General features: G+C 38.6%; 2 protein-coding genes across 2 annotated transcripts in view; one reads left to right on the top strand and one right to left on the bottom strand.

Moving 5' to 3' along the window:
* lars2 (leucyl-tRNA synthetase 2, mitochondrial) overlaps positions 1-21,256 on the top strand; it is a 109,208-nt gene extending 87,952 nt beyond the window's left edge. The window contains exons 17-21 of the mRNA XM_007239512.4: positions 2,070-2,239; positions 6,270-6,347; positions 7,523-7,634; positions 11,994-12,121; positions 17,942-21,256. Of these exons, the coding sequence (XP_007239574.3) occupies positions 2,070-2,239; positions 6,270-6,347; positions 7,523-7,634; positions 11,994-12,121; positions 17,942-18,121 (668 nt within the window). The 3' untranslated portion in view covers positions 18,122-21,256. The remainder of the gene's footprint in view (positions 1-2,069; positions 2,240-6,269; positions 6,348-7,522; positions 7,635-11,993; positions 12,122-17,941) is intronic.
* Positions 21,257-21,665: 409 nt separating this feature from the next.
* LOC125802437 (piggyBac transposable element-derived protein 2-like) lies at positions 21,666-26,300 on the bottom strand. Its single transcript, XM_049480523.1, has 3 exons — positions 26,151-26,300; positions 23,109-24,842; positions 21,666-21,761 (listed from the first exon to the last, which is right to left on the bottom strand). The coding sequence occupies exons 1-3, from the start codon at positions 26,298-26,300 to the stop codon at positions 21,666-21,668; spliced, it is 1,980 nt and encodes a 659-aa protein (XP_049336480.1).
* Positions 26,301-27,154: the final 854 nt, after the last annotated feature.

Genomic DNA, 27,154 nt, shown 5'->3' with positions numbered 1-27,154 from the left:
GTGTAGTAATGAGTCTATTAGCAAAGTCGCAGGACAATCTAACCAAACAGAATCATGATTTTCACTCCGGGGGCGGGTCCATGACTGTCTAACCCCTTCTCAGGGCTGTGCTGAAGGGGTACATGCTGATTAGTCGTAAAACAGCGCGCATGCTGAATTATTTCAGTAGTTAGCTAACTTTCACGGAAATCAGACAGATATTGTGTCACATCATATTAAAAAGCCTTTTTAAAGGCTGTTCTTCAATGTGAAACTAATTCACAATAAAAGGCTGCCTGACTGGTGAGTTTTTGTGTGTACTTAATGTTTTGGCTGCTCTGGCGTACTGTTGTCATACAAATGAGTGATATTTGTTAAACGCCTATACTTGTAGGAAAATTAAGCTTTGATTGTTGTGTTCTATTGTATATTTTTGTGTTTTGTAGCTGTATTTGTGGGCTGTTGATGTGTATTAAGTAAGTTCATACAACTCAGTCAAGACAGAGAATATGTAGTTATTGTAATGTTTATCTATATGTCGCTTGATGGGCGGTGGTGCTGCGTGCGGGTTGGGGGTGAGGTGGTCTTTGCAGAAGGGGTACCCACTATATTCACTGCATCCCACTGCCCTATTTCTTTCAGAGTAACAAGAATAAAACAGCAGCAAACAGCAGCAAGCATTGGATAACCTGTATGAAAAATGATAGAGAAGAAAGAGTAAAACTGTTAAGCTTTAATACCATACAGGCACTGGTTGGCCAAAAATTTTCCATACATCTCCATACATCTCCATCTGGCAGAAACATTTTTCCGCACAAAGTGAAGGCGGAAAGAACTGCTCAAGGTTCACTGCATTCCACCTTATCTGTAAAACGTGGTGGTGGGAGTGTTGTGGCCTGTGCCTAGATTCTCAATGCTACATATACTGGCTTACTCATCATCTTTGGTGTGATGTAAGTGACAAAACAGGAGGAATATCAGTTTATGTTCAGGAAAATGTAGCAGATTTTATGCAGTCATTGCATGCCAATAATCTGCAACAAGATATTAAACTTTGCAGTGTTTTCTCTGCCTTCCTAAAATATTTCTTATTTAGAGAAGTGTAGGTAGGTTACTTTATTTATATCCAAAGGTAAATTAGATTTACAGTATGTGAAATTAGCACACCGTTAAAAAACAACAACCAGACAAATAATAAATAAACATAAACATTTCTATGCCCTGTTAGTCCTGTTGAGTACTGGTTGCTGAAAACACTTCAACTGTTTTTCACACATGTATTGGCATGAGTGTTGGCTTATAAATCATTTTTGTCTTTAAAATCAGAGAATGTTAACTTTAACCATGTATTTTTTTTTTTATAAAAAAATAAATAAAAAGGCTTAAATAGGTAATAAGCTTTCCAGAAAAAGTCAAATATGCTTGTATCCCAAACTTTATTAAAGGCCTGTCATGGCTGGACAGTACTTAGACATGCACAGATGCAAGGAATGTACTTTATTAAATAAAGTAATGGGCAGAATAGCAGTCAAAGCCAGCAAGGTCAACACCAGTAAATGACAGCAAGAGGAAGTAAACATACCACACATAATAAACACAATAAACAGTCCAAGAATCATACACAGGCAATGCAGAATCAGGGTCGGAAAATACAAAAAAAATAGGTTGGGAACGAGAAAGTCAATACAGAAAAGAGAAAATGCTTTGTACAAGAAATAATCCGTCAATACTCTGCAATGAGTAAGTGCAGTGAGGGGGTATATATAGTGAGTGTAACAGGTGAAATCAATATTCAGGTGACTGACTTCCTGGTAATGCCGTGTGTAGTGTCATGATCGTAAACGTGAGTAATATCTCTGTGTGGTGCATTCTGGGTGTCGTATTGCCGAGGCTGGAGATCACAGGGAGAACTGAGTGTGGGGAAGACAGAAGCGCTTTCGGTGAAGGGTGTGACGAGGCCCTTTATATATTTTTTGTTGTATTTTAATTGTGATTATGCGTTCAGGCTAAATTAAGAGATCTTTGAGACTATTTTACACTAACTGTGTGTGTCTGTCTGTCTGTCTGTCTGTCTGTCTGTCTGTCTGTAGCGGATGCTCTCCCTGGCGTTCTTCGCTGGCAGTCTCGTCTCTGGGGTCTTGTCACTAAGCTGAGAGAGGCTCGGCAGGCCGGAGAGACCCCCAACCCATCCTTACTTAACAAGAAAGAGCGTTTAGAGGCCAAGAAGATCTGGGAGTACAAAAATCACACCATCATGCAGGTAAATATCAGCAGACTTAGTTTTAGATTTATATATTTGCGGATGTATTTTTTTTGTTCTCCTAAAGAAGACCTTAGTGTAAATGCAAAGGAATAAGCTTTGACAGATACAGTATAAACAACAACACATTAGCACACATTAACTGCTAATAATTTCCTTAATAATAATTGATATTAACTGTGGGGATAGAGATATGTGATCATAAAAAGACTCCTGTTCATGTCATTTGCACTTCTTTACCAGCTGGTGTCACTGTTGTAAGCATTCTTTAGGAACTAATCTTGGATTTTTGTTTAGGATTCATAAACAGTTTTTAATCATGTTTAAGTAAAACCTGAACTTCACAAAGAGAGAATATTCTAATTCTAATATAATCTAATATTACATATAAGTGTATGACAAAAGAGTGTGAATCTTAGTTTTCAGATTTTGGTCACCTCTAATCTTAGTAATATCCAGATTAAGGGATAATAAAATCTGGATGCAACGTTTTTGCTGTTTGTAGTAAAAGGAAGATTCACACTGTCCTAATTTCCCATTAAATATCTACTAGTCTTTTTTTTTTTTACTTCAATCCTGGATCTATCTATTTCTTTAAAAAAATATATTTTTTCTTTAAAGGCAAATGAGCACTGGATGTATATCTACAGAGATTTCTCTGTTTAACAGTTTATTTGGGTGAGTAAAGCTCTTATGTTTATTTACAGTAAGCTTAGATTTGCAGAATTTAACTAAGGCTAGCTGCGGTTAGCGGCTAATGCCAACCGACAGCGCTACACTGAGGAACCCTGAGTGCTGCGGTAAGCCAAGGCGATACTAGGCAGCAGTTCGTCCCACGTAGCTTGTTTTAGCACTGTAAACACGCAGCTTACATTCCAATATATACTCACCTTTGAACAGTGAATTAGTGTGGTTAGTGAGTAATGCTAATGCTACTCCAGCAGTGCTACCCGGGGTTAGCAGCAGGCTACAGGCTGAAAGAGCCTGAATAGGCTGAATAGACACTGAAAGAGCTAGCGCTTAGCGCAATATGCAGCTAATGCTAACACTGCTCTAGTCTCAAGTCTTTATTGCTCCTTACAACCTGACTGGTAAAATTCTTACATAAGACGCATCAGATTTATGGCGCACTGACGATTTTTTAGAAAAAATTAAGGATTTTAGGTGCGCTTTGACTGTTAAAATCTGGTGAAATGATTAATTAGGGATGTGCCATATCATATTAATCATATTTTTTTTGCAGTAGTATGTTTATTTTTTTTTTACATTTTTCTTATTTATATATATATAGCCCCATAAAAATTATATCTATTTATATATAATAGATATATAATTTTATGGGGCTAAATCGCCTACCCCTTACACAAAACAGAATGATAAAAGTCAAAGTAAATCCTGAGTAACATCGGATGTCGGATTTCTGTCAAAGCTAAAATTCCATTACATACATTTTTTTTACCCCATACTAGTTTGTGCATTTTTTTTTGTATCTTTTATATTAAAAGCAGTTATGTAATACATGTTCATTACTATATAAGAACCAGAATCACAGTCACCACCAGTGCGGTTCTTCCTTTTGACCTATGCTTAATGTGGTAGGTTAATGTGTTACAGTAACAGAAATGAGTGAAACCCAGGGACACAACTAAAATGTGTACTTAAATATTATGGATTTATTATGATAAAAAATATTTTAAAATCATAGATGAGATTTAGAGTCACACAACAATGCAAATACATCTCTGAAGGATTTTAATAATTATATTTCATGGTAAAGTTTATAGTTAGAAAGTAGGGACAAGTATTTCTTCTTCTTTTTTTTTTTAATTACATATCTTACTTTTGCAATTTTATTTTAAATTATTTTGTGTGCAGATTTTTTTTTTGTATCTTTGATATTAAATATTTTTTTGATATTCATTACTGTATCAGAATTAGAATCACAGTCACCACCAGTGCTGTTCCTCCTTTTGACCTATGCGCAGTAATCCGATCTGTCCTGATGCCTCTGGGAACAACAGAGGGGGTGTGGAGAAGTGATGGTAAATGGAGCAGCCGATGCTTTAGTGCTTTATAAATAGCGTTCTCCTGCATCTGGTAGTCGAGGCCGAGGTTGATTCCTCCAGGGGCCCGGGCTGGTTAAGGGAACGGGCCTGTGGTAGATCCATCCCGGAGCCTCTTAGCCACAGCGTCCCTTTGATCCACCATCTGGAAAATTCTCTATCATCAACCGTGCCCTTCCTTCTGACCTGCCACTGCGGGCACCTGCGTCCCTAACCCAGACCCAAACCCCAACCCCAACCCCGGTCTTACCCAACCCAGGAGAAGATGCCCTGCTCATGGCCCCTTTCTTCTCAGCTGGATTACAGGAGGAATGTTTGCATGCTCCGTGCTCTTTCATTAACAAAAATATCTCTAGCAGCAGAGCATCATGGGGCACGGTGGAATTATGCGTGCCATGCCCCCACCCACACTGTAACATGTGTTCTCCATATGTTTCATTTGAAGCACTATTTAGATGAAATGCGTTTTACAGTTAGAAGTAAAGTAGAGTAATGTCTTTATTGGTGGAGTAATTAAGTGATCTCAGTTAGTCCAGCATAATTTTACAGTGACGCGTTTTTCCCTTCTTGTGCCATACTGTCTGTACTGTTTGTATATAAATTTATGAAGATAAGATTGATTAATCATTTATTAAAGATTTAGTTTGTGAACATGCTTATAAAATGTAACCCCCTCAACAAGTCTCTAAAATTTTGTTCTTGGTTGTTTTTAGTTTAAGCACCTGGCTTATTGATCAGAAAAAATAATAGTATTTGGACGTATGGTTCAATATCATCATCATCAAAAAAAAATAAATAAATAAATAGTTGCACTCAGTAGGAAGTTTCAGATTGCAAGTCTTATTCATAGGGATCATAAAGGTTACACGGTTACCACAACCAGAGGTTTTAAAAAGGTTATGTTTCAGGTGACTTTTTACTTCTACATTACATTTTTACAAAATTATCTAAACTCTCTACTTCTTATATTTAAAAAATAGCTAAACAAGCTCATATTCATAACGTTTTAAGAGTTCAGAAATCAATATTTGGTGGAATAACCCTGATTTTTAATCACAGTTTTCATGCATCTTGGAATGTTCTCCTCCACGAGTCTTACACACTGCTTTTGGATAACTTTGACACTCCTGGTACAAACATTTAAACAGTTCAGCTTGGTTTGATGGCTTGTGATCATCCATATTCCTCTTGACTATATTCCAGAGGTTTTTAATTAGGTAAAATGTGATTAATCACAATTAATTAGTGCATTTCTTTGTATTGATGGGCATTTGATTTTATTTTGTGAATATTACGATATATAACTCTTCTAGTACCAGAGGTGCCAAATACTTAGTTATCTATACTTTGCTGGACTTTTTACTTGGTCTCCTTAAATTTCCACGCAATTCCCACACAAATCTGTAGTGCACTACAGGCTCCTGTGGATCGGCCCAAGCTTTTGTCCTAAATGGGATTTTTGTCTCCTTAAATTACTTTAACTTTTATGTTTTAGGTAGTTATGAAACCAGTACTTTTACACTTTTACTTGGGTAAAAAGCTTGAGTTCATTCTTCAACTTCTACAGAAGTATTTAAACCCTAATATCTAAACTTCTACCAGAACATGAGTATTTTTGACACCTTTGCGTGTGCACACTTTATGCTTCCCTCTGCTGACAACTTTTATAAAGATGAGGATTTCATTCTCCAGCAGGACTTGGCAAACTACCCACACTGCCAAAAGTACCAATTGGTCATTTTTTGGTGGGGGGATTTCATTGGCTCTAAGCCATGATCATAAACAATAAAAGGAATGCATGCTTAAAATAGATCACTCTGTGTTTAATACATCTATATAATATATATTATTATTAATATATAAGCATTTCCTATCAGAAGAGGGCAGCAGAATTGGACCACGGACTATAAATAACGAGGAAATCCATATTCAATGATATTTATCTGCTGTTTTTGTTTTTGTGTCAGGTCACCACTAACTTCACAGAAGACTTCCTGTTGAATGCAGCAATCTCGCGCTTAATGGGACTGACCAATACGCTCTCAGTGAGTCTCCCATCTCATATCATTTTAAACATGTACAGCTAAATTTTCTAGAATTCTTTTTTTTTTAAACAAGTAAGTGTTTGTTATTTGGTTTCTAAGCTGAAGATGGTTACAAAACTCATGTGACATTTAAAGAGCATGTTTCAAAGCATGACCACTAATTCTTTTGATTTTCTCTCAAGAAAGTCTTTATTTTAAAGAAATGATTGACTGCATGTTCAAATAATTAATATTTATGACAAAAAAAAATCACTCCTGTTACTGGCACTCATTCCTGTTACTTTTTATGTTTTGAGTAACAGGACTAAATTAACAGGAGTAAGTTTTTTGCATAGAAATTAGCAAAAACTTGAAAAAACTAAATGGAGGCTATGCTAATAGCATGAGGACACTGAGCACATCCTAATGATTTTCCCAAAGTTTGTATTTAACAAATGAAAAAATAAGATGTAAGAATTAATTTAGGTAACAGGAACGACTGTTGAGATTGAGCTCCTCAGTCTTAGTTACAATAAGATCAGATATACACAAAAACTAATGAGGGAATTTAGTTTTGGTCTTCCCGTGATCTTTAATAATTTATATAATTGAATAATTTAAAGCATAGATGGGATTTAGAGTCACAAAACAATGCAAAAAAATATTTTAATAATTATATTTCATGGTAAAGTTTATAGTTAGAGGGTAGAGACAGATATTTCTTCTTATTATTTTTTTTAAATACATATCTTACTTTTGCAATTAGATCAATGTACAAGACACTATGCTTATTAATAAAATTTATTTTATTTAAAATTATTTTGTGTGCACGTTTATACATGTAATTTTCTGATTCGGTGGAATGGTTTACCAAAAAAGAAAATAAAAAATCATTAATCATCCAAAAGTTCCCAATATATAGACAGCTCATTCATCAGTTATATATTTGTTGATCTGCACATTCTTAATTCTTTATTGCAGTTATTCCACAGCTTTACCTCACTGTTTTTAAGCTTAGTCCTTGCTCTATTTCTTTTAAATCTACCTATAACCCCTAAGATCATTGTTGCTATCTTTGGTTTCAAATTTCCCCTGAATACAGTTTCATAAGTGATAATAATATTTTGTCCTTAGTTGATTAATTTTGGGGTTAATGGAGCTTTATTCTGATTATAATCTCTGTTATATGATCACAGCAAGCATCACCTCGTGTGGTTCTGCACAGTGTGGAGTTTGAGCAGGCTCTGGCTTCACTGTGCCTGATGGCAGCTCCCATGGCCCCTCACCTGACCTCAGAGCTGTGGGCAGGTATGTATCAACCCGTGGTGTTGGGGCAAGTGATGAATGTGATAAAATAAAATCACAGATCTAATTAAGTGCATTTCAATGCCAAGTTGGAGGCAGTTTTGTGTAAATTAGATGATGCTGTATTCTCAGTTTTGCTAGATTTGTGTAGGGACAAACTTTTCCAAAGTTGTACAGGCATTTAACATCACTCAATCCGCAACATCATATCATAGACAATACCACTCATACTAGACAATGTGAGACAAAAATTGTGTCAGGTAGTGTCTTTTTAGGTTTGGCCAATGCAAAAAGGCAAGTGTCTGTGACATCAATCCCATTATACAGGTCGGTGCAGCGTTCTTTATTATTATTGTCTCATAAAAAGCACCGCTGTTGGACAAAAACATTCAAATTATAGCTTTTCAGGTAAAGGCAACATTTTAACTTCCAATAGTTTATTTTAGTTTATTTCGGTTTTGAAAAACATACACACACATACGAAAAGGTAAAAAAAAAAAGTCCTATATCTTGCGTTTAAACAATCAATACAAACCTAAAAAGTATATGCTGAGACTTTTTTTTTTTTTTTTTGCTTATTTTGCTTATTTTGCCTTCCCTTTTTACCTAACCTAATATATGTTTATGTTACAAAATGTAGTGACACAAAACAAAACAAAAAAACAAACAAAACTAAAAAAAATCAAACAAAACAAAATACACCCAAAAAGAAAATAAAAAATCATTAATCATCCGAAAGTTCACAATATATAGACAGCTCATTCATCAGTTGTATATTTGTTGACCACCCTGTTTTTAAACATTTTTTAAAATGTATAGAGCGACCTACACATTCTTATTTCTTTATTGCAGTTATTCCACAGCTTTACCTCACTGTTTTTAAGCTTAGTCCTTGCTCTATTTCTTTTAAATCTACCTATAACCCCTAAGATCATAGTTGCTCTCTTTGGTTTCTAATTTCCCCTGAATACAGTTTCATGTAAACATAAAGTAAACATAAAATATGAAGTAAACATAAAATATTGTATTCCAGTTTATTGGAATAAAATTTGTATTTATATACAAATGGTTTAAAAACGTACAATAGCCTACCAGGAAAAGTCACAAGAGTAAAGTCGTAAAATTAAAAGGTCGTAATATTACAGGGCTGCTGTGATTACCATCAGTTATCTACATTTATAACCTGCTGCTTATTGATGCTGTAGTGTCCAGATTTTGTGAGGTGTCACTACAGAAAGCCAAGCCTATATCGTGCTTTGACTTTGGCCCCCCTGCTGCAAGCTGCCGTGGCGAGAGAGGTTGCAACGCTTTATGGAGGAGTTTCGCTGCTTTAGTTTATTCATTGCAATCAAAGGAATGTGAATACAAACAATGTTAGTAATCAGTAAAGGAAATAAAGCTTTTACTGATGCAGGAGGACTGCCGTGTTATATAAACCATATCAATAACAAATATACTGTGCGTATCATGATTTTAAACTAAAAACAGTTATTCTTTTCATAGAATAGAAATAATTTGTAAGCCTAATCTAAATTTATAGGAGTTTAAGGGCGTTTTCACACCAGCACTATTTGGTCTGGTTAAAACAAACGGTCCGTTTGTAACTTTAGTGCGGTTCGATTGAGCAGGTGTGAAAACAGTAATCGCACTCGGGTGCGGATCAAAAGAACCGGACCGAGACCACCTCCTCTAGGTACCAAACGAACTCTGGAGCGGTTCGCTTGTGGTGAGAACGTGATCCGGTCTCGATCGGATCCAGCAATTAAATATAGTCCATTTATTTGAGCTAAACTGCTGATAAAGCAAGCACAGTTTAAACTGATATATTAGCCAGATAACGCTAATTACCACAGCTGTGAACAAACACTGTGTCCATGCACGCGCTGCATTCACTGCTCACAGCTGCGTGACTGTTTATTATGTAGAAATCTGCGCTGCACATAGAAACGCTATGTTTAAAAGCGCAACGTTTTAGCGTTCAGTGTAAAAACACATATATGCGCTGTAACACAATCTTCTCGCTATATTTACTTTTTTGTATATGTATATTTACTTCCACGCCAGACCACGCTCTGACCAATCACAGGACACAGCCTGCTCGCGTGTTTATTGGTGCGCATTTTGGTGCGTTTACATTTATGCCTGTGTGAAACCAGAACAAACAGAGGGAGATAACGCTCCAAGTAAACAAACTCATTAACTGATTCGGACCAGAGAAACGAACTACAGGTGTGAAAACGCCCTAAAAATGGTGCTTTTGAATGTTATTTCTTTAAAACCAGTTACAAAGAAAAAAAAACAAAAGCTAAACAGGTAACAGCAGAATACCTTTGCGAGGCACCGTACACTCTGCTGACCCGGGATATATATATATATATATATATATATATATAATACACATATGTATTAGCCATACCTTTAAATAAGCCGCCTGTTTAAAGCATGTCAAAAAATAGCAACTTATAGCCTGGAAATTATGGTACATATATTCAAATAGCTATTATTATAATAATAATACAATGTTCTGAAATGTTTGAATGAACAATTTATATTATACTTTCGATCAATCTGATCATTTATACCAATATATATATTTTTTAAATGTGTTTTAGATGTGACCGAATGTAATTGTAACTTGTAGGACCTTAATATCATGATATTACTCTAGAAACAGTTCATAGAATTTCATAGAATTATTTTGTAAGCCTAATATAAATTTATGGGAGAGTAAAACTGGTGTTGTTAATTAAAATTTCTTTAAAACCAGTTACAAAAAAAAAAAGAAAGCTCAAAAGCACCGTGCACTCTGCTGACCTGGGGTACTCTGCGCCCCACTTTAAATGCACGATTCGGTGTGATGTCAAGTAGCTGCAAATAATTCATTGTCCTGATGATCCCTGGATTAATCTACACCCACTTACAGTATCTCTCATGAAAACAGTTTATTTGGGTGTGTAAAGCACTTCTGAAGCTCATTAGCCCGTAAACAAAAACAAAACCTATATTAGCTGCACCTTTATATAAGCCGCAGTGTTCACAGCGTGTGCAAAAGGAAGCAGCTTATAGTCTGGATATTATAGGACATTTTGTATTTATTAACATGAATGTTAAAAAAAAAAAAAAGTATTGTGAAATGTGTGTTTGACAGTGAGACAACTCGCTCTATTTAAAAGTGAAAATGTGTGTGTCAGGAGTTAAGAGTTGTGGAAAAAACACGGGAAGAAGCAGAGGAAGCAACTCTCCAGAACTCAATCACATCCAGCTATTGTCAGATACACACACACACACACACACTATTTAAACTTGCTGTGTGGACAAAAAAGACCTGAGGACCTCGCAGGAGAGATGAAGGACGAGCATCTACCTCCTCATCCTCAAGCTGATAACACACAACCACAATAAGAGATTATAATGAAGAGAGACCGGACATGTACACAGGATATATGTGAGAGTGTATATTTATAGGTACTATAGGGTTGCATTACAACAACAACAAAACACACAAAACACACTGAGGATCATACTGTGAGCGAGACCTCTCCGAGGGTCCACACACACACACACAAACACACACACTAACACAAAGGCCTGGAGGAAACGCATATCCTTCCTGCAGGCATGTGCGGGTCATACAGCGATTGCTAATTTTACCAACTCCCAGGAGACAGTCTCTTTCTGTCTCTTTCTTTCTCTCTTTCTCTTTCTTTCTCCCTCTCTTTTTCCTCTTACTCTCTCTTTCTCTCACCCACTTTTTCCCACACACTCGAACCGATTGTTCTGATCTCCAGTTTTGTTGTCTTTAACTTCTTTCCCACATCATTTAAACATTGTATAAAAATAAGTCCAAAAAATGATCCAAAGCTGGAATAAAATGTTTTTTAAAAAGGGTTTTTGCGTGCCAGCAAAAATAAACAGCTTCAGCTATTCGTGGCATGGATTCCACCAGACGCTGGAAACATTCCTTTGAGATTGTGATCCGTGTTGACATGATTGCGTCACAGAATTTCTTTCATGCTGAGAATCTCCTGTTCTACCACATCCCAAAGGAGTCCTACTGGATTCAGATCTGGTAACTGGGAAGGCCACTGAAAAATAGATATTAGCCAGTGTAATCCTCTTTAAAGTATTTGTATTTTTCGCACTGGCACTGTAAGATGAATTTTCTTTATTGAGCCATTCTGAGAAAGTTCTAGAGACTGTTGTGCTGTAAAGCCAATGAGATCATATGAGCCAGCACAAATATTTTGCCATGCTCAATGCCGAGTATCAGCTAAAGAGGTTTATAGCCCCCAGCATTGAACTGTGGAGCAGAATCTTTATGCAGAATCACCACCACTTTCTCTGTATCTCTTGCTCTTTCAGGTTTGTCTCAAGTAAAGAATCCTCTCAGCTCTTCTCTCACGGCGGATGGAGATGTGAGGCAGCAGCCTTGGCCCACTGTAGACCCAGAGTTCCTGCAGACCCCCGACACTGTGGAGGTCACCATACGGGTGAGTGACAAACACCAACATTACAGCAGTTTCTGAATCAGTTTCTCTGATTTTGCTGTTTATAGGTATATGTTTGAGTAAAATGAACATTGTTGTTTTGTTCAATAAACTACAGACAACATTTCTCCCAAATTCCAAATACAAATCTTGTCATTTAAAGCATTTATTTGCAGAAAATGAAAAAATGGCTGAAATAACAAAAAAGATGCAGAGCTTTTAGACCTCAAATAATGCAAATAAAACAAGTTCATATTAATAAAGTTTTAAGAGTTCAAAATTAATATTTGTTGGAATAACCCTGTTTTTTAATCACAGTTTTTATGCATCTTGGCATCATGTTCTCCTCCACCAGTCTTACAGTCATATGAAAAAGTTTGGGCACCCCTAATAATCTTAATAATTTTTAGTTCTAAATTTTTGGGTGTTTGCAACAGCCATTTCAGTTTGATATATCTAATAACTGATGGACACAGTAATATTTCAGGATTGAAATGAGGTTTATTGTACTAACAGAAAATGTGCAATATGCATTAAACCAAAATTTGACCGTGCAAAAGTATGGGCACCCTTATCATTATATTGATTTGAATACTCCTCACTACTTTTTACTGACTTACTGAAGCACAAAATTGGTTTGGTAACCTCATTGAACTTTGAACTTCATAGCCAGGTGTATCCAATCATGAGAAAAGGTATTTAAGGTGGCCAATTGCGAGTTGTTCTCCTATTTAAATCTCTTCTGAAAAGTGACATCATGGGCTCATCAAAACAACTCTCAAATGATCTAAAAACAAAGATTATTCAGCATAGTTGTTCAGGGGAAGGATACAAAAGTTGTCTCAGAGATTTAACCTGTCAGTTTCCACTGTGAGGAACATAGTAAGGAAATGGAAGACCACAGGGACAGTTCTTGTAAAGCCCAGAAGTGGCAGACCAAGAAAAATATCAGAAAGGCAGAGAAGAAGAATGGTGAGAACAGTCAAGGACAATCCACAGACCACCTCCAAAGAGCTGCAGCATCATCTTGCTGCAGATGGTGTCACTGTGCATCAGTCAACAATACAGCGCACTTTGCACAAGGAGAAGCTGTATGGGAGAGTGATGCGAAAGAAGCCATTTCTTATTATGCAAAATATATATTCTCATTATGCAAAAGCATACCTCAGGCGACCTCATACCTCAGATGTTTGTGGCGTGCTTGCAGAAATGGCTTCTTTGGCATCACTCTCCCATACAGCTTCTCCTTGTTCAAAGTGTGCTGTATTGTTGACCAATGCACAGTGATACAGCAAGATGATGCAAGCAGCTCTTTGGAGGTGGTCTGTGGATTTGAGACATTTATCCTGCCTTATGTTTTCAGACAAGTTATTTTTAGGTGTTTTCTTGATTCTACAGGTAGTCAGCAGTAGTCAGGGCTGAGTGTGGCTGGTGATTAATGGGGTGCAGATTTGTTTGGATACCTTTTTTTCTTAATAAACAAAATCAAATGTTAAGAACTGCTTTTTATATTTAATTGAATTTATATTTGATGCACTGTTACAGTAGCAGGCTCCAATGTCCTCTCATGCAAGTGCCTTAAGGAGAAGTGACAGGCAGCGTCCCCGGGCCTCTCAGTACCAGTGATCTTCTGTCAGCAGTGTCCAGCTTCATCAGCGCTAAGCTACTGAATATATCTACAATCAGTCAGTAACTCAGGAGTGTGTGATTCTCCACAGAGACTTCTGGAATCCAGGAAAGGAATGTGTCTCCTCCTAACGAGAGTGTGCCTTCTTCCAGCATGTCTGTAATGAATCTGTATGTGTGTGTTTGTGTGTGTGCGTGTGTGTGTGTGTGTGTGGGTGAAGAGTCTGACCTTTGGCTCACTCTGACGGCTGAACAGCAATTAGAAGCTGTTTTAATGTCCTGAGAGACAGATGAGAGGATTCCTTTTACGCAAGACTCCATTTGAGGCATGCATATATTTTGGCGAGTGTGTGTGGGGGTATGTGTGTGTGTGTGTGTGTGTGTGTGTGCGCGCTGTGCGCTGTAGGCTGGTTTCTTGGGCGGTCCGAGAAAACCGCTTGTGTGGGTTGGTCAGTGAGTCAGCTGTACAAAGATCAAAGCTCCTCCATGAAGACGGAAAAGTGAATCAGTGATGCAATGATTCAAGAGCCTCCTCCTTCTCAAGACATTCTGTAGGGAGAAGATCTCAAGCGTCCAAAATGTACCAGTCACTCCTCAGTCCACACAAGGAAACAGCTGTCAATATATCTTTGGATTCATGTGTTTTATTGTTTTATTTAACAACAGATTGTTCAAGAAATACTCATATTGGTAAATTACATGTGTCTTAAAGTCAAGCTCTTGAGACGCAGCAGTATGTGGACGAGCATTGTCCTGTTGGAATAGTGAATCAGAATGTGCCTTCAGAAAAGGTAGGGTCACTGGTTATAGGAACTCATTAATTAAGCAGATAAGAACAGCAGTGCCAATATTACACGTTATAGCACGAACCTCGTGTATTATTGCGATTATACCACAGTTCCATTATTGCTGTTATTTGAAAGATTTTGAGTTTAAGAGGACAGGTTGTTTGGTTATAAAAACACAGCAAGTTATAATAGTTCCATTGGTGCCCTGTTTGTAGCTGCGTTGTTTGGCTTGTAAGCGCTGCATCGTTGCTAGGTTACCTGTATGCGGCAGAGTAATTTATAGAGAGCTTTGGTTACAGTGCATTACTGGCTGATAATGGCACTTATAGAACGCCTCTCAGCCAATCACATTGCAGTCAAATTGTCAAAGTGCCTCTAATAAACACCAATGGCAATCTTCATTGTACAGATTGTACCCCATAGTGCTGTTTTTAGACACGTTTACACTGGACAGGGCATAGCACTGGTGCTCTGATGGGTAAACAGCTACACGGTCCAATACATACAGCATTGTATCCCCTATATAAGAATTAAGGGCCCAATCACATTTGATGATGGTGAGGAAGAGGAGGAGCAGAAGGAGGATGATGACGTTACACAGCTTCAGAACAAAAATATGAGACCACTAAAAATGATTACTTGCTTTGATTTTACCAACTTCAAAACCTCTGCAATATAATCAAGAGGACGATGGATGATCACAAGCCATTAATCCAAACTGAACTGCTTGAATGTTTGCACCAGGAGTGAGTAGCATAAAGTTATCCAAAAGCAGTGTGTAAGACTGGTGGAGGAGAACATGCCAAGATGCATGAAAACTGTGATTAAAAACCAGGGTTTTTCCACCAAATATTAATTTCTGAACTCTTAAAACGTTGTGAATATGAACTTGTTTTCTTTGCATTATTTGAGGTCTGAAAGCTCTGCATCTTTGTTATTTCGGTCATTCCTCATTTTCTGCATATAAAGGCTCTAAATTACAATATTTTTATTTGGAATTTGGGAGAAATGTTGTCCGTAGTTTATAAAATAAAACAGTAATGTTCATTTTAATCAAATATATCCCTAAAAATAGCAAAAGAGAAATCAGAGAAACAGATTCAGAAACTGAAGAGGTCTCTTAATTTTTTGAAAGCTCTATATATTGTTGCACCTTTCAAGGAATCCAAAGAACCCAGTAATGATTTCCAACCCAAATCTGTGTGCAGGAAACCTGTACAAGAACAAGAAGTACATGGAAACTTCACCCAGATAGAGACTTGAACCCAAGACGCAATTCTTCACTTTACTGCTCAACATAAAAGAAAGCCTAGAAAGCAAGCATAGACAAACTCACCAGAGCTGAAAGACACAAACACTTCATTTTGATAGTGACCCACTACTTTTATGCTCTGGCGCACAACTGAGAAGCTTACTCTTCATCCAGATCCTCCAGATCAGCTCTACTCACGCCTACTCTTTAAAATAGAAACAAACATTTCAAAAAGTCAAATTCCACTGTGGTTAAAGAAAGATGGGTAAACAGTAAGGCTCTGTTCTTCACAGAGTGCCTCTATATCTGCTCAGATCACTGTGTGTGTGAGCATAGCTGTGTGACCTCTTCAGTTTTGATCAGATCAGCCGCTGTCTGTGTGCATCCTATATGTTAGGTTGAGCTCAAGGAGCCTCCCATCTTGGGCTGAGCCGTGTGGGTGAAACTCCACCCTGTTATTATGGTTCCCGAATTTCTCCAAGCTCTGCCACGAGGCAGGGGATTCCCAAAATACCGCAGCACACACACCCATCAGCCTCTGATGCCAGCTTACCTCACCCAGCAGGTGCCAACAGGGCAGAGTGCTGTGATGAGAAAGCTTTGAATCGAGCAAAGTGAAGGATTAAACATGCAGTGCCTTGCAAAAGTATTCGGCCCCCTTGAACTTTTCAACCTTTCGCCACATTTCAGGCTTCAAACATAAAGATATGAAATTGTATTTTTTTTTGTAAAGAATCAACAAGTGGGACACAATCGTGAAGTGGAACGAAATTTATTGGATATTTTAAACTTTTTTTTAGAAATGAAAAACTGAAAAGTTTTTCAGGTGGTGCTACAAAGTATTAACGCAAGGGGGCAGAATAATATTGCACGCCCCACTTTTCAGTTTTGTATTTCTAAAAAAAAAGTTTAAAAGATTCAATACATTTAGTTCCACTTCACGATTGTGCCTCACTTGTTGCTGTTTCTCCACAAAAAAATACAATTTCATATCTTTATATTTGAAGCCTGAAATGTGGCAAAAGGGCAAAAGTTCAAGGGGGCTGAATACTTTTGCAAGGCACTGTATGATTCCTTTCAGTGAATTAACACACATCAACCATTTCTCTGTTTTAGGGAAAATCACATGTTCTTTCTATTTTTGTATATTAAACAACCTTTACATATGACATATTTACATAATAATGGAGCTGGAAATATAACATTTTATTATATCATAATAAATTTGTTTAAAAAAAACATAAATGATAAGCATCTCTGAGAACCGCATTTTACTATTATTTGCAATAATGTGCACCATTATAAGGCACACTATCAATGAACGTCTATTTTGTGGTCTATTGACATACATGAGGCGCACCAGATTATAAGGTGTATTTTAATTTACAATAGTAAGGAAGGCAATGTTTCCAAGGGGGAGTCTAAGTAAACAATGTAAACTGTAATTCTTAAAAATAATAATAATTTTCTTTCAAAGTCAAACGAGCGCTGGATGTTAACCTACACAGATTACTCTCCTGAAAACTGTTTATTTGAGTGAATAAAGTGCTTCCGTTTAATTACAATAAGCTTAGATTTCCAATATTTTTGCAGCAGCACTAGCTGTCCGACAGCTAAGTGGGATGAATCGCTAGTGTATATCACCCTGACTGTCGGACGACATTTACTAGCGCTAACTGTGGCTAACCGCTTGCACTAATGCTGCTGCACCCAGCCTTAGTGTAAATCTGGAAATCTAAGCTTACTGTAAATAAACAGAAGCGCTTTACTCACCCAAATAAACAGTTTTCGGGAGAGAAATCTGTATAGATTTAGTCCAGCGCATTTTGACTTGTTTTTAGCTTTACTTAACTTATTTACCCCCCTACCACCCAGCAGCGAGATCTGCTAAATTAGAAGGGAAACATGGCGACACCCCTGCCCCTGATTAATTCATTGTGAAAAGTGAATGATTTACAGTAGGTACTGAATCTCTTTAGTGGGTATTGTTGATTTTTTATTTTTTTTTTAGTTCATAGGATAAGTCCAGTGCGAAAATATAAAAGCTAATTTCAATGACCAAACTGCCCATCAGCTGTGTGTGTAAGATAAATGTATACATTTACAGTATGTTTTTATTATTCTAGAAGTTATTTTTGTCTCTTCTCTCTTTCTTAGATTAACAATAAGGCCTGTGGAAGTGTGACGGTGCCTCGGCAGGTGGCTCAGGATGCTGAGAAGGTGCGTGAGCTGGTTCTGGGAAGTCCACTGGGCCTGACTCTCCTCTCTGACCGCGTCATAAAGAAAGCCTTTCTTTCCCCCAGGACTGCTCTAATAAACTTCCTGGTAGAAGAATGAACAGAGAGAGCACCTTGTAGCTGAACATTAAAAAAAAAAAAGAGCAGAGCTGGCAGGTCAGATCCAGCAGCAGGTGAATGAGAAGCTGAGGATGTCCTGCCTGGAGAAAAAAAGACAGACTCTTCATAAATACTTTTTTATTTATTTTTTTACATGTATGAGTGCATGTTTGTCAGTCTGAACTTTCTTTTTTGTGGAAAAAAACATCCTCTATCCTCGAACATCTCTATAGTCACATCAGCCTGTAACCCACAGGCTATTTCAGGCAAATTAAGGCATTTTCAGACCATTTCATACGATTTCAGGCTATTTCTGCACCTTTTGATGATATGTTCATCCCCAATGAACACACACACACCTTCTGCCAGTCTTATAATGGTATGTGTCCACTTACCATTTTTTTATTGACGCATCCTATATTCATTTTGATGGTGAGATCTGCCATACGCCATGGTGCATGACGGGTTGCATAGTGTTATGAGTAGCCTCCATGTTTCTCAATAGCAAGAACATAAAGAATATAAATATATACTGTATTTTTTGCACTATAAGGTGCACTTAAAATCCTTTACTTTTACCAAAAAACGTCAGTACAGCGTTATAAAGGAGTTTTAGTGACGTTTTTTTCCAACACCAAGACTGGAGTAGTATTAGCATTGGCTGCTAACTGCTATTTCCCCGTTCAGAGGTGAGTGTTATCGGCCTGTATCCCGCTGCTAACCCCGGCAAGCACTGCTGAAGCAGCATTAGCATTACACGCTAATCGCGTTAGCTCTTTCTTTGTTAAGAGGGGAGTATATTGGACTGTAGCGGGTGCGTTTACCAGGTTAAAACAAGCTACATGGCACGAACTGCTAGCTAATATCACCCTGGCTTACCAGAACACTCAGGGTTGGGCAGCATTAACCGCTAACCACTAGCGGTTAGCTGCTAATGCTAATGTTCCAGTTTTAATGCTAGAGAAATTTGGGAAACTAAGCTTACTGTAATTATACTGAAATGCTTTGCTCACCCAAATAAACAGTTTTCAGGAGAGAAATCTGTGTAGATTAACATCCAGCACTCTCTGACTATAAAAGAAAGTTTTTTTTATTACAGTTTTGTTTACTTAGCTTAGCTTTACTTAACTTAGTTAGCTACTTCCCCTCCCCTTATAGTGTCTCTTAAAATGCACCTTATAATCCAGTGCGCCATATACTGCGAAAAATACAGTAAGTGTATGTACGTTTACTATATACAGTATGTGTAATTTTGTGATTTCAGGTGATGTCAACAGATCATAAAAGCAGGTACACAAAAACAGTATCCATGAAAGACAAGAGTTTTTCAGAAGCAAAAATGATGAAAGGATCTCCAGTGTCTCAACAAATGTGCGAGAAAGCTCGTTAAAAAAACAATGTTCTTTGAATAAATAATGTAACAAATTTGTATATTCCTATTTCTACAGTGCATAGTATCCATAATAAACCATTCAAGGAATCGGGATGAGTTTTAGTGTTTAAAGGGAGAACACCCGTGATCTCTGATCCCTCAGAAAGCACTGAATCAAGTACCATGATTCAATAATAGCTGATAAAACCACACAAAGCTTTATCAAGAACAATGCTTATTTATATTCACAAACGCCACTTAAACTTTACTGTGCAAAACAGAAGCCTTGTGTTACCCATGTCTGAAATCAGGCTCCACCACTCTGGGCTTAAAGCTGACCAGAAAAAAACAACATAAAATCTCTTCAGTTCATAGGCTCTGCAATAAAAAATGTGTAAGAAAGACTGTGTTTTTTATTATTTTCATTTCCCTTTACAAACAGCAATAGAAAAAAATAAGATTTTGCTATTTATAGGAGTTCAATATTTGGTGGAATAACCCTGTTTTAAAGCAGTTTTCATGCATCTTGGCATGTTCTCCTCCACCAGTCTTACACACTGCTTTTGGATAACTTTATGTCACTCTTGATGCAACAATTTAAGCAGTTCAGCTTGGTTTGATGGCTTGTTATAACCATCCATCTTCCTCTTGATTACATTCCAGAGATTTTTTATTTGGTAAATTCATGGAAAAACATCATTATTTAGTGGTCTCTTATTTTTTGTCCAGAGCTGTATGTGTATATATACTCAGAGAACACTTAATTCTTATACTAGATCTGATTTTCAGGTTCTTTAACAGTACAAGTCAGTGTATTAATCTTTGTCAGATGGCCTGCTGTTCTGCTGACCAGTGCATTTAAGTCATGCGATTCCTGTTAGGGAGCATAAGGTAGATGATGAATATTTGTTTCACTAAATCCATTACCTTTAAGCAACATAGACAAAGGAAAATTGGCTTTGAAAAGGTCAGCGAAGTCTCTTAACTCCTGAAGGGCAAAGAGAAATATGATGTGAAATAGACTTGGATCGTAGTAAAACATCATAACGAGCAAAGGCGTAGGAGCGTAAAATGATGTGGGGCTGATGCTGCAGTTGGTCAGGTTTAGGTTCACCAACAGTATGTGCTGAAAGAATGAGGTCAGCTGACTCCCTGAATATACTGAATATAGACCAGGTTATTCCATCAATGGATTTTTACTTCCCTGATGGCACGGCCATATTCCAAGATAACAGTGCCAGGATTCATGGTGCTGGAAAATGTACTGTCTGGAGAAGACTTTGTGCAGCGGTTGGTCAGACTCTACCATCATCAATGCTGCAAGATCTTTGTGAAAATTTAATGCAACACTGGATTGAAATAAATCTTATGACCCTGCAGAAGCTTATTGAAACAATGACACGGCGAATGCATACCTCAATCAAAGCTAAAGTTGGTTCAAACGAAATATTAGAGTGTCTGACATTTTTTTGTTGTTGTTGGGGACTGCCAATGGGGTAGGATTTTTTTTTAATTGTTGTTAGTTGAATTGCTTAAGATAAGCGATTGCAAAATTTGTGAAGATAGATTTAAATCCAGCAAAAATCACTTTTGACTTGAATTCGGATATACGAATCAGAATAACTTAAAACGATTACAACTTTTACAACTTTAACTAATGACTTAAAATAAGATGAAAATTCTAAGTAGGACTTATTAAGATCACTATTCCCAAAATAAGCAAAATAATCTTAATCTTACAATTATTAGTAAGAATACTATTATAAGTCAGCTCATCATGATTAGCAGCGTGAGGACGCTGGCGCATTTTGGCTGCCGCTTCTCGCTGCTCTAACCTCCAACCTCCAACCTGTACCTCCTTTCCGCCAACAAACCTACCACCTACCTGGACTACCTGCCGTAAAACTTCCATCTGAGTCTAGGCTAAAGTTCCAGGAATCTCCTCTGTGATCTGTGCATGCTGGCTGGATTTCATCTTCATCTTTTCATCGCCGCTCGCCGAGGGTGGAGATCCGGGTGGACATCCATCTAACCCCGGTGCGGTTGGCCCTCGTTGGCTGGACCGCTACCCTCGTTTTTGAGCTGGCTTGGCTAGACAACCACGCCGGCTAGCCGCTACCTCGCTCCTCATCATCCACCTTCTCCACATGGCTTGGCTAGACAACCACGCCGGCTAGCCGCTACCTCGCTCCTCATCATCCACCTCCTCCACATGGAGCTTCACCGGTTTTTCCCCTTGTCCTCCGCGCTGCTGTTGCTGCTCTCCTTTCTTCAACAGTTAGACCTTCACCTACATCCAACACCACCACCCATCTTCAGGATCTGCCATTTCTCAGTATCGGCCATGGTTTTCCGTTACACACCAACCGAACTTCTCCGGCTCATTCCCACGCTGTCTCCTCCTGCTGAACTGCTAGAAAATCTGCGGAACTCTGCACTTTTACGCTGACTTCCCTACATGCATCGTGGATCTCGCCGAAAATTAATCTACACTCCAAGCACTGAGAACTCCATTCCAGCACTATGGACCGATCGCATCTTACACACTGGCTTCCGCACTTCCTCCCTACGTCATCAAAACAACACACGTCATCAGAACTCCTCCTCTGCGAACCTTTTCAATCTCCGGACTATCCCAACTTCCTCCTCAACTGCTTCAAAACAAAAGCTCCTGAAAATCGCCCTCTTCAACACACGATCTCTTAACAATAAAAGTCTTATTTTGAATGAATTCATTATTGACAACAAACTTGACTTGTTCTGCCTAAATGAAACCTGGCAAAAACCACAGGACTATTTCTCACTAAATCAAACCACCCCTACAGGATACTCTTATCTTGACAACCCACGTACTGAGGGCAGGGGGGGTGGCATTGCTGCTATTTTTAATCAAAAACTTAAACCCTGCGCGCTGTCCCTCCCCTTAGCCCCATCATTCGAACATCTGGCTTTTAAACTTCCTGGACCTAAACCTCTCATTTGTGCTATTATTTACCGCCCCCCCAAACCTAACCCATCTTTCATATCAGACCTCTCTGAGTTCATCACCGCACTTTTTTCAATTTCATCATCTATTCTGCTTCTTGGTGATTTTAACCCTCTCATGCATGAATTATAAAAAATTCAGTCAGGATTTTTTTACTACGTGTTTTTATACATCCTTAGGGATGTAAAACAAGTTTTGAAAAAAAAAAGTTTTTATCTTTATTCAGTAAAGAAATATTTATCTGTCCACTCAAATGTACTTCATGCATTTTTTATTGTAAAAAAAAAATCATCAATGTAATAACTTGGTAGTTATATAGGCATATTTGTAATTTAGTTATACAGTTGTAATGTGACATTCTGTTGAAATGGTGGTTCCTCTAAACTGAGGAGGATAGTGTGACACAAGTAACAGTCTCTGAACTGCGGAACCTTGTATATTCTTGACTGTAACTGGTATTTATCATACTGTATTCTTGGCAAGTCTCTGAACTGTTAAGTCTCTAAATTGAACATATCATCTCATAGTATCTGATAGCATGTGTCATATTTCCTGTCAAATCATGCTTGTTGCTCATTTCTGAGACTATTTTCTATGATAGTTGCCAAAGCATCCAGGGCATAAAGCTACAAGACACTGCATGCAGATGTACTTGGTTCTTCGTGTGCATGCTGCATCTTGGCATCTGCTGGCATTTTTTGTTTCCTTGAGCTGGGGCCAGTGGTTTCCATGGGCATACCGGATCTCGGGGGGGGCCTTAGACACTGCTCTCCGTTTTGCCGGTGGTGGAGTAGCACTGGGTCTTCCTCTGGTGTGTATCTTCACGGATCCTGCATTGATAAGAGCACGAGCTATTGACGCCTTGAAGTGCAGCAGATCCTTTGCTTCATTTCCAGACATTCTATAAAGGAGCCAGGCATTCACAGTTGTGACATCAAGGAAGTGAAAGAACACTCTGATGTACCACCGTTTGTTTCTGCGTCGGTGGGGATACATGGCAACACATTGATCCATGAGATCTACTCCACCCATATGCTGATTGTACAACTTCACGGAAAATGGCCTTTGGATGTTGAGCATTCGCTTTTCTTTTTTGCTCCATCTCTGTGCCACATCTGTTGGGGACAGGCCAGTGCAAGAAGAGGCCATGTGAATAACTGAACTATCCAACCAGCGTGTGATAGTGATGTTTTGAGCATTGGTCACGACAGAGACAGATCCTCTTCCTTCTTGCTTCATTTGCTTTTCTTTTTTCAGCTTTTCTTGAGCTCCATGGAGCCTGTTGCTTCTACATGTGCCAGTGCCATAGATCCCTTGGTGTTCCAGTGCCTGAAGGAGGGGAATAGTGCAAAAGAAATTGTCAAAGAACACCTTGTGGTTCTTGTCCTGAATGTCTTGACAAAGGCGCATGATTACATCTCCAGCCATTCCCAGCTGACTGATCTCACCTCGTCCTCCAGCTGGACCTTGATAGGGTTCAAAGTTGTACATGTACCCAGAGGATCCTGCTCGGACCCACACTTTAATTCCCCAGGGCTTGGGTTTTTTGGGGACATATTGTTTGATAGACAGGCGTCCCTTGTAGGGAATCATCATCTCATCGACAGACTGAAATTCTTCTGGGTCAAGTGCTGACTGGAAGGTTTCCTTGAGTGCATCCAAAACTGGTCTGATTTTGACAAACCTGTCAGCATTTTTGGGGTCCAGTGAGTAGTTGTCAACAAAGTGCATGTACCTAAGAATTTGCTCGAATCTGTTCACTGGCATTGCATCAGCTATCAGTTCAAGACGAAGTCCTGTCTCTGATGACCAGTACATTCTGGATCTAGGATATCTGACATATGACATTACCATATTAATTCCAAGAAATGTTTTGAACTCCTCTGAGGTCAATGCCAGCTTGTCTTTTCCTTTCTGGACAGCGTACAGGTTTGTATTGTGCACAATGTCATTGATCATATCCTGGGTGAAAAGATGCATGAAGAAATCTATTGGATCTGCTCCCTCAACATTCATCTTGCTCTCCCCTAAGAAAGGAGGCAGGTCTCCCTCAAACTGGTTATCCTTAGCTCTCCAGATATTTCTGACACTCTTTTCTTTTGCTTTTTTCCCCTGAGCCCTGGAAGGTGGTCCCTCAGGTTGAACAGCCTCATCTCCCTCATCAGCTTCATCTCCTTCCTCAGTCTCAACTCCCTCAGCAACATTTACAGACTCCTCAACTTCACTACCACTGCTTGACCCTACTTCTCTGCTTGCACCTGTCTGTACTGGCAGCCATTCCTCATCACTGCTACCAGAAGCACAGTCTTCCTCACTTGAGTCTGGAAACTCCTCTATTACCCTGTATGCCTGTTTTTTTGAGCTCTACAAAATATAAGGATTTAAAGAAAAAAAATCAAATTACATTATAAAAACATAAAGAAGTTGATTTACAGCCAAAACATTAAATGATATGAATTATTTTAAGAACAACATTGGTAGTAATTGACATTACATTGAAGTTGAAACATAGCTAGTGATGCATGATGTACAACTGAGTGGACACATGATTAAGCCGCATTTCCTCCAAATATAAAATAAAAAAATTGAAAATCTGTACATAATATGTCACCTTAGATGTTACTTGACTTAATTATATTTTTTTTACCTGCAATGGTAGCTTTTTATAGAAGGTAGAAACAGAAATAGCCGAGGTGTTTGGTCTTTCTCCCTGCCTGTCATCCATCTTGGTTTCACTGACTACTTTTTCCCATTGCAATGACCAGCCAATGGGATTTTTTTGTATAGGATGATGCAATAGCCTTCACTAGAGTGGACTATATGCAGCAGTGCCCAAAATTGCAAACATTTATAGAGAAAAAACACTTTTAAACAGCTGTACACTGTAGTGACCTCTATGCATGAAAGGGTTAACCTGCACATTGACTCCCCGGACTGTAAACATGCTATGGACTTCATGGACTTCCTAAATTGCTCCAGTTTCACTCAACACATAAATTTCCCAACCCATACTCGCGGACACATCTTAGACCTGGTCTGCTCTACTGGCGTCCATATCCATAACATTTCCAGTTCTGACCTTACCATATCCGACCACGTAGCCATTATATTTGACATTGACATTCCCACCCCAGAACCAAAACAAAATCGCACAATCAATTTTCGTAACTTCAAGTCCATCTGCCCAGTCGCTCTTTCTACCTGTATATCAAACTCTCTCTCCTGCTCCACTCTTCCTGAAAATCCAACCCTCACGGACCTTGTCAACACTTACAACAACATTCTGTCTACCTCCCTCAACACACTAGCTCCTTGGAAAACCAAAACAGTCACTTTTACCCACTCAGCCCCATGGTTCACCCCAGAACTTCATAAACTCAAGAAACAACTCCGACAGCTAGAACGATTATGTAAGAAAACTGGTCTCACCGTCCATACCCTCGCTTACAAAGATCACATGCAACATTACAAATTAGTCCTAAACAAAGCCCGTTCAACTCACTACTCTAAGATTATTCACGCTGGTTCCTCAAATCCACGCTCCCTGTTCTCTACCATAAACAAGCTCTTTAAACCCCAGGACAACACTTCATCATCAATCACCCCAGAGAAATGTGATACGCTTTTGACAATTTTCAATTCAAAAGTAGAAACCATCCACCATCTGCTTGCATCCTCCACCTCCACTACCCCACACCATGAGCCCACGCTTTTTTCTTCTCCATCTGACACTCGGCTATCAACTTTTTCACCCATAACCTCTGTCGACCTTTCCAAAATACTCTCCACTATGAAATCCTCTACTTCTCCCCTGGACCCCATGCCATCTCAGCTTATCAAAGACTGCCTCACCCCCCTTGCTCCACTCATTATTGACATTATAAACTCCTCCCTCACCTCTGGGATAGTCCCGTTACCTCTCAAACTTGCAGCCATCACTCCTCTCCTCAAAAAACCTGGTCTTGACCCCGAGGATCCGAACAACTACCGACCTATCTCAAACCTCACTTTTCTGTCAAAACTACTGGAAAGAGCCGTTGCAAATCAACTTAAGATCCACCTTCTCTCAAATAACCTGTATGAAACTTTCCAATCTGGATTTCGCACCCACCACAGCACTGAAACGGCCCTACTCAAAGTTACGAATGATCTCCTGCTTTCCTCTGATTCTGGTTCTCTCTCCATCCTCCTTCTCCTTGACCTCAGTGCTGCCTTCGATACGGTAAATCACTCCATTCTTCTAAACCGTCTAGAATCCATTGGCATCACCAACATCGCCCTCTCCTGGTTCAAATCCTATCTGTCTGACAGATTCCATTACATCACCATTAATCAACACAAATCCCACACTACCCCTGTTCTACACGGTGTTCCTCAAGGTTCAGTTCTGGGCCCCATCCTCTTCATTCTGTACATGCTTCCTCTTGGACATATCATCCGCCGCCATGGGCTAAAATTCCACTGTTACGCTGATGATATCCAGCTTTACATCACCACTAAAACCATCTCCCCTGCCACCCTCTCCACCCTCACTTGCTGCCTCATGGATATCAAAGACTGGATGAACCATAATTTTCTCAAACTAAACAGTAATAAAATGGAGATTATTATCTTTGGTCCAAAATCCAGCCTCTCCACCTGTCAAAATTTCACTCTCTGTATTGACGGTCACTCTG

The sequence above is a fragment of the Astyanax mexicanus genome, chromosome 6 (genome assembly GCF_023375975.1).
Source record: "Astyanax mexicanus isolate ESR-SI-001 chromosome 6, AstMex3_surface, whole genome shotgun sequence".
In the NCBI taxonomy this organism is placed as follows: domain Eukaryota; kingdom Metazoa; phylum Chordata; class Actinopteri; order Characiformes; family Acestrorhamphidae; genus Astyanax; species Astyanax mexicanus.
This window is presented reverse-complemented; position numbering and strand designations above follow the sequence as displayed.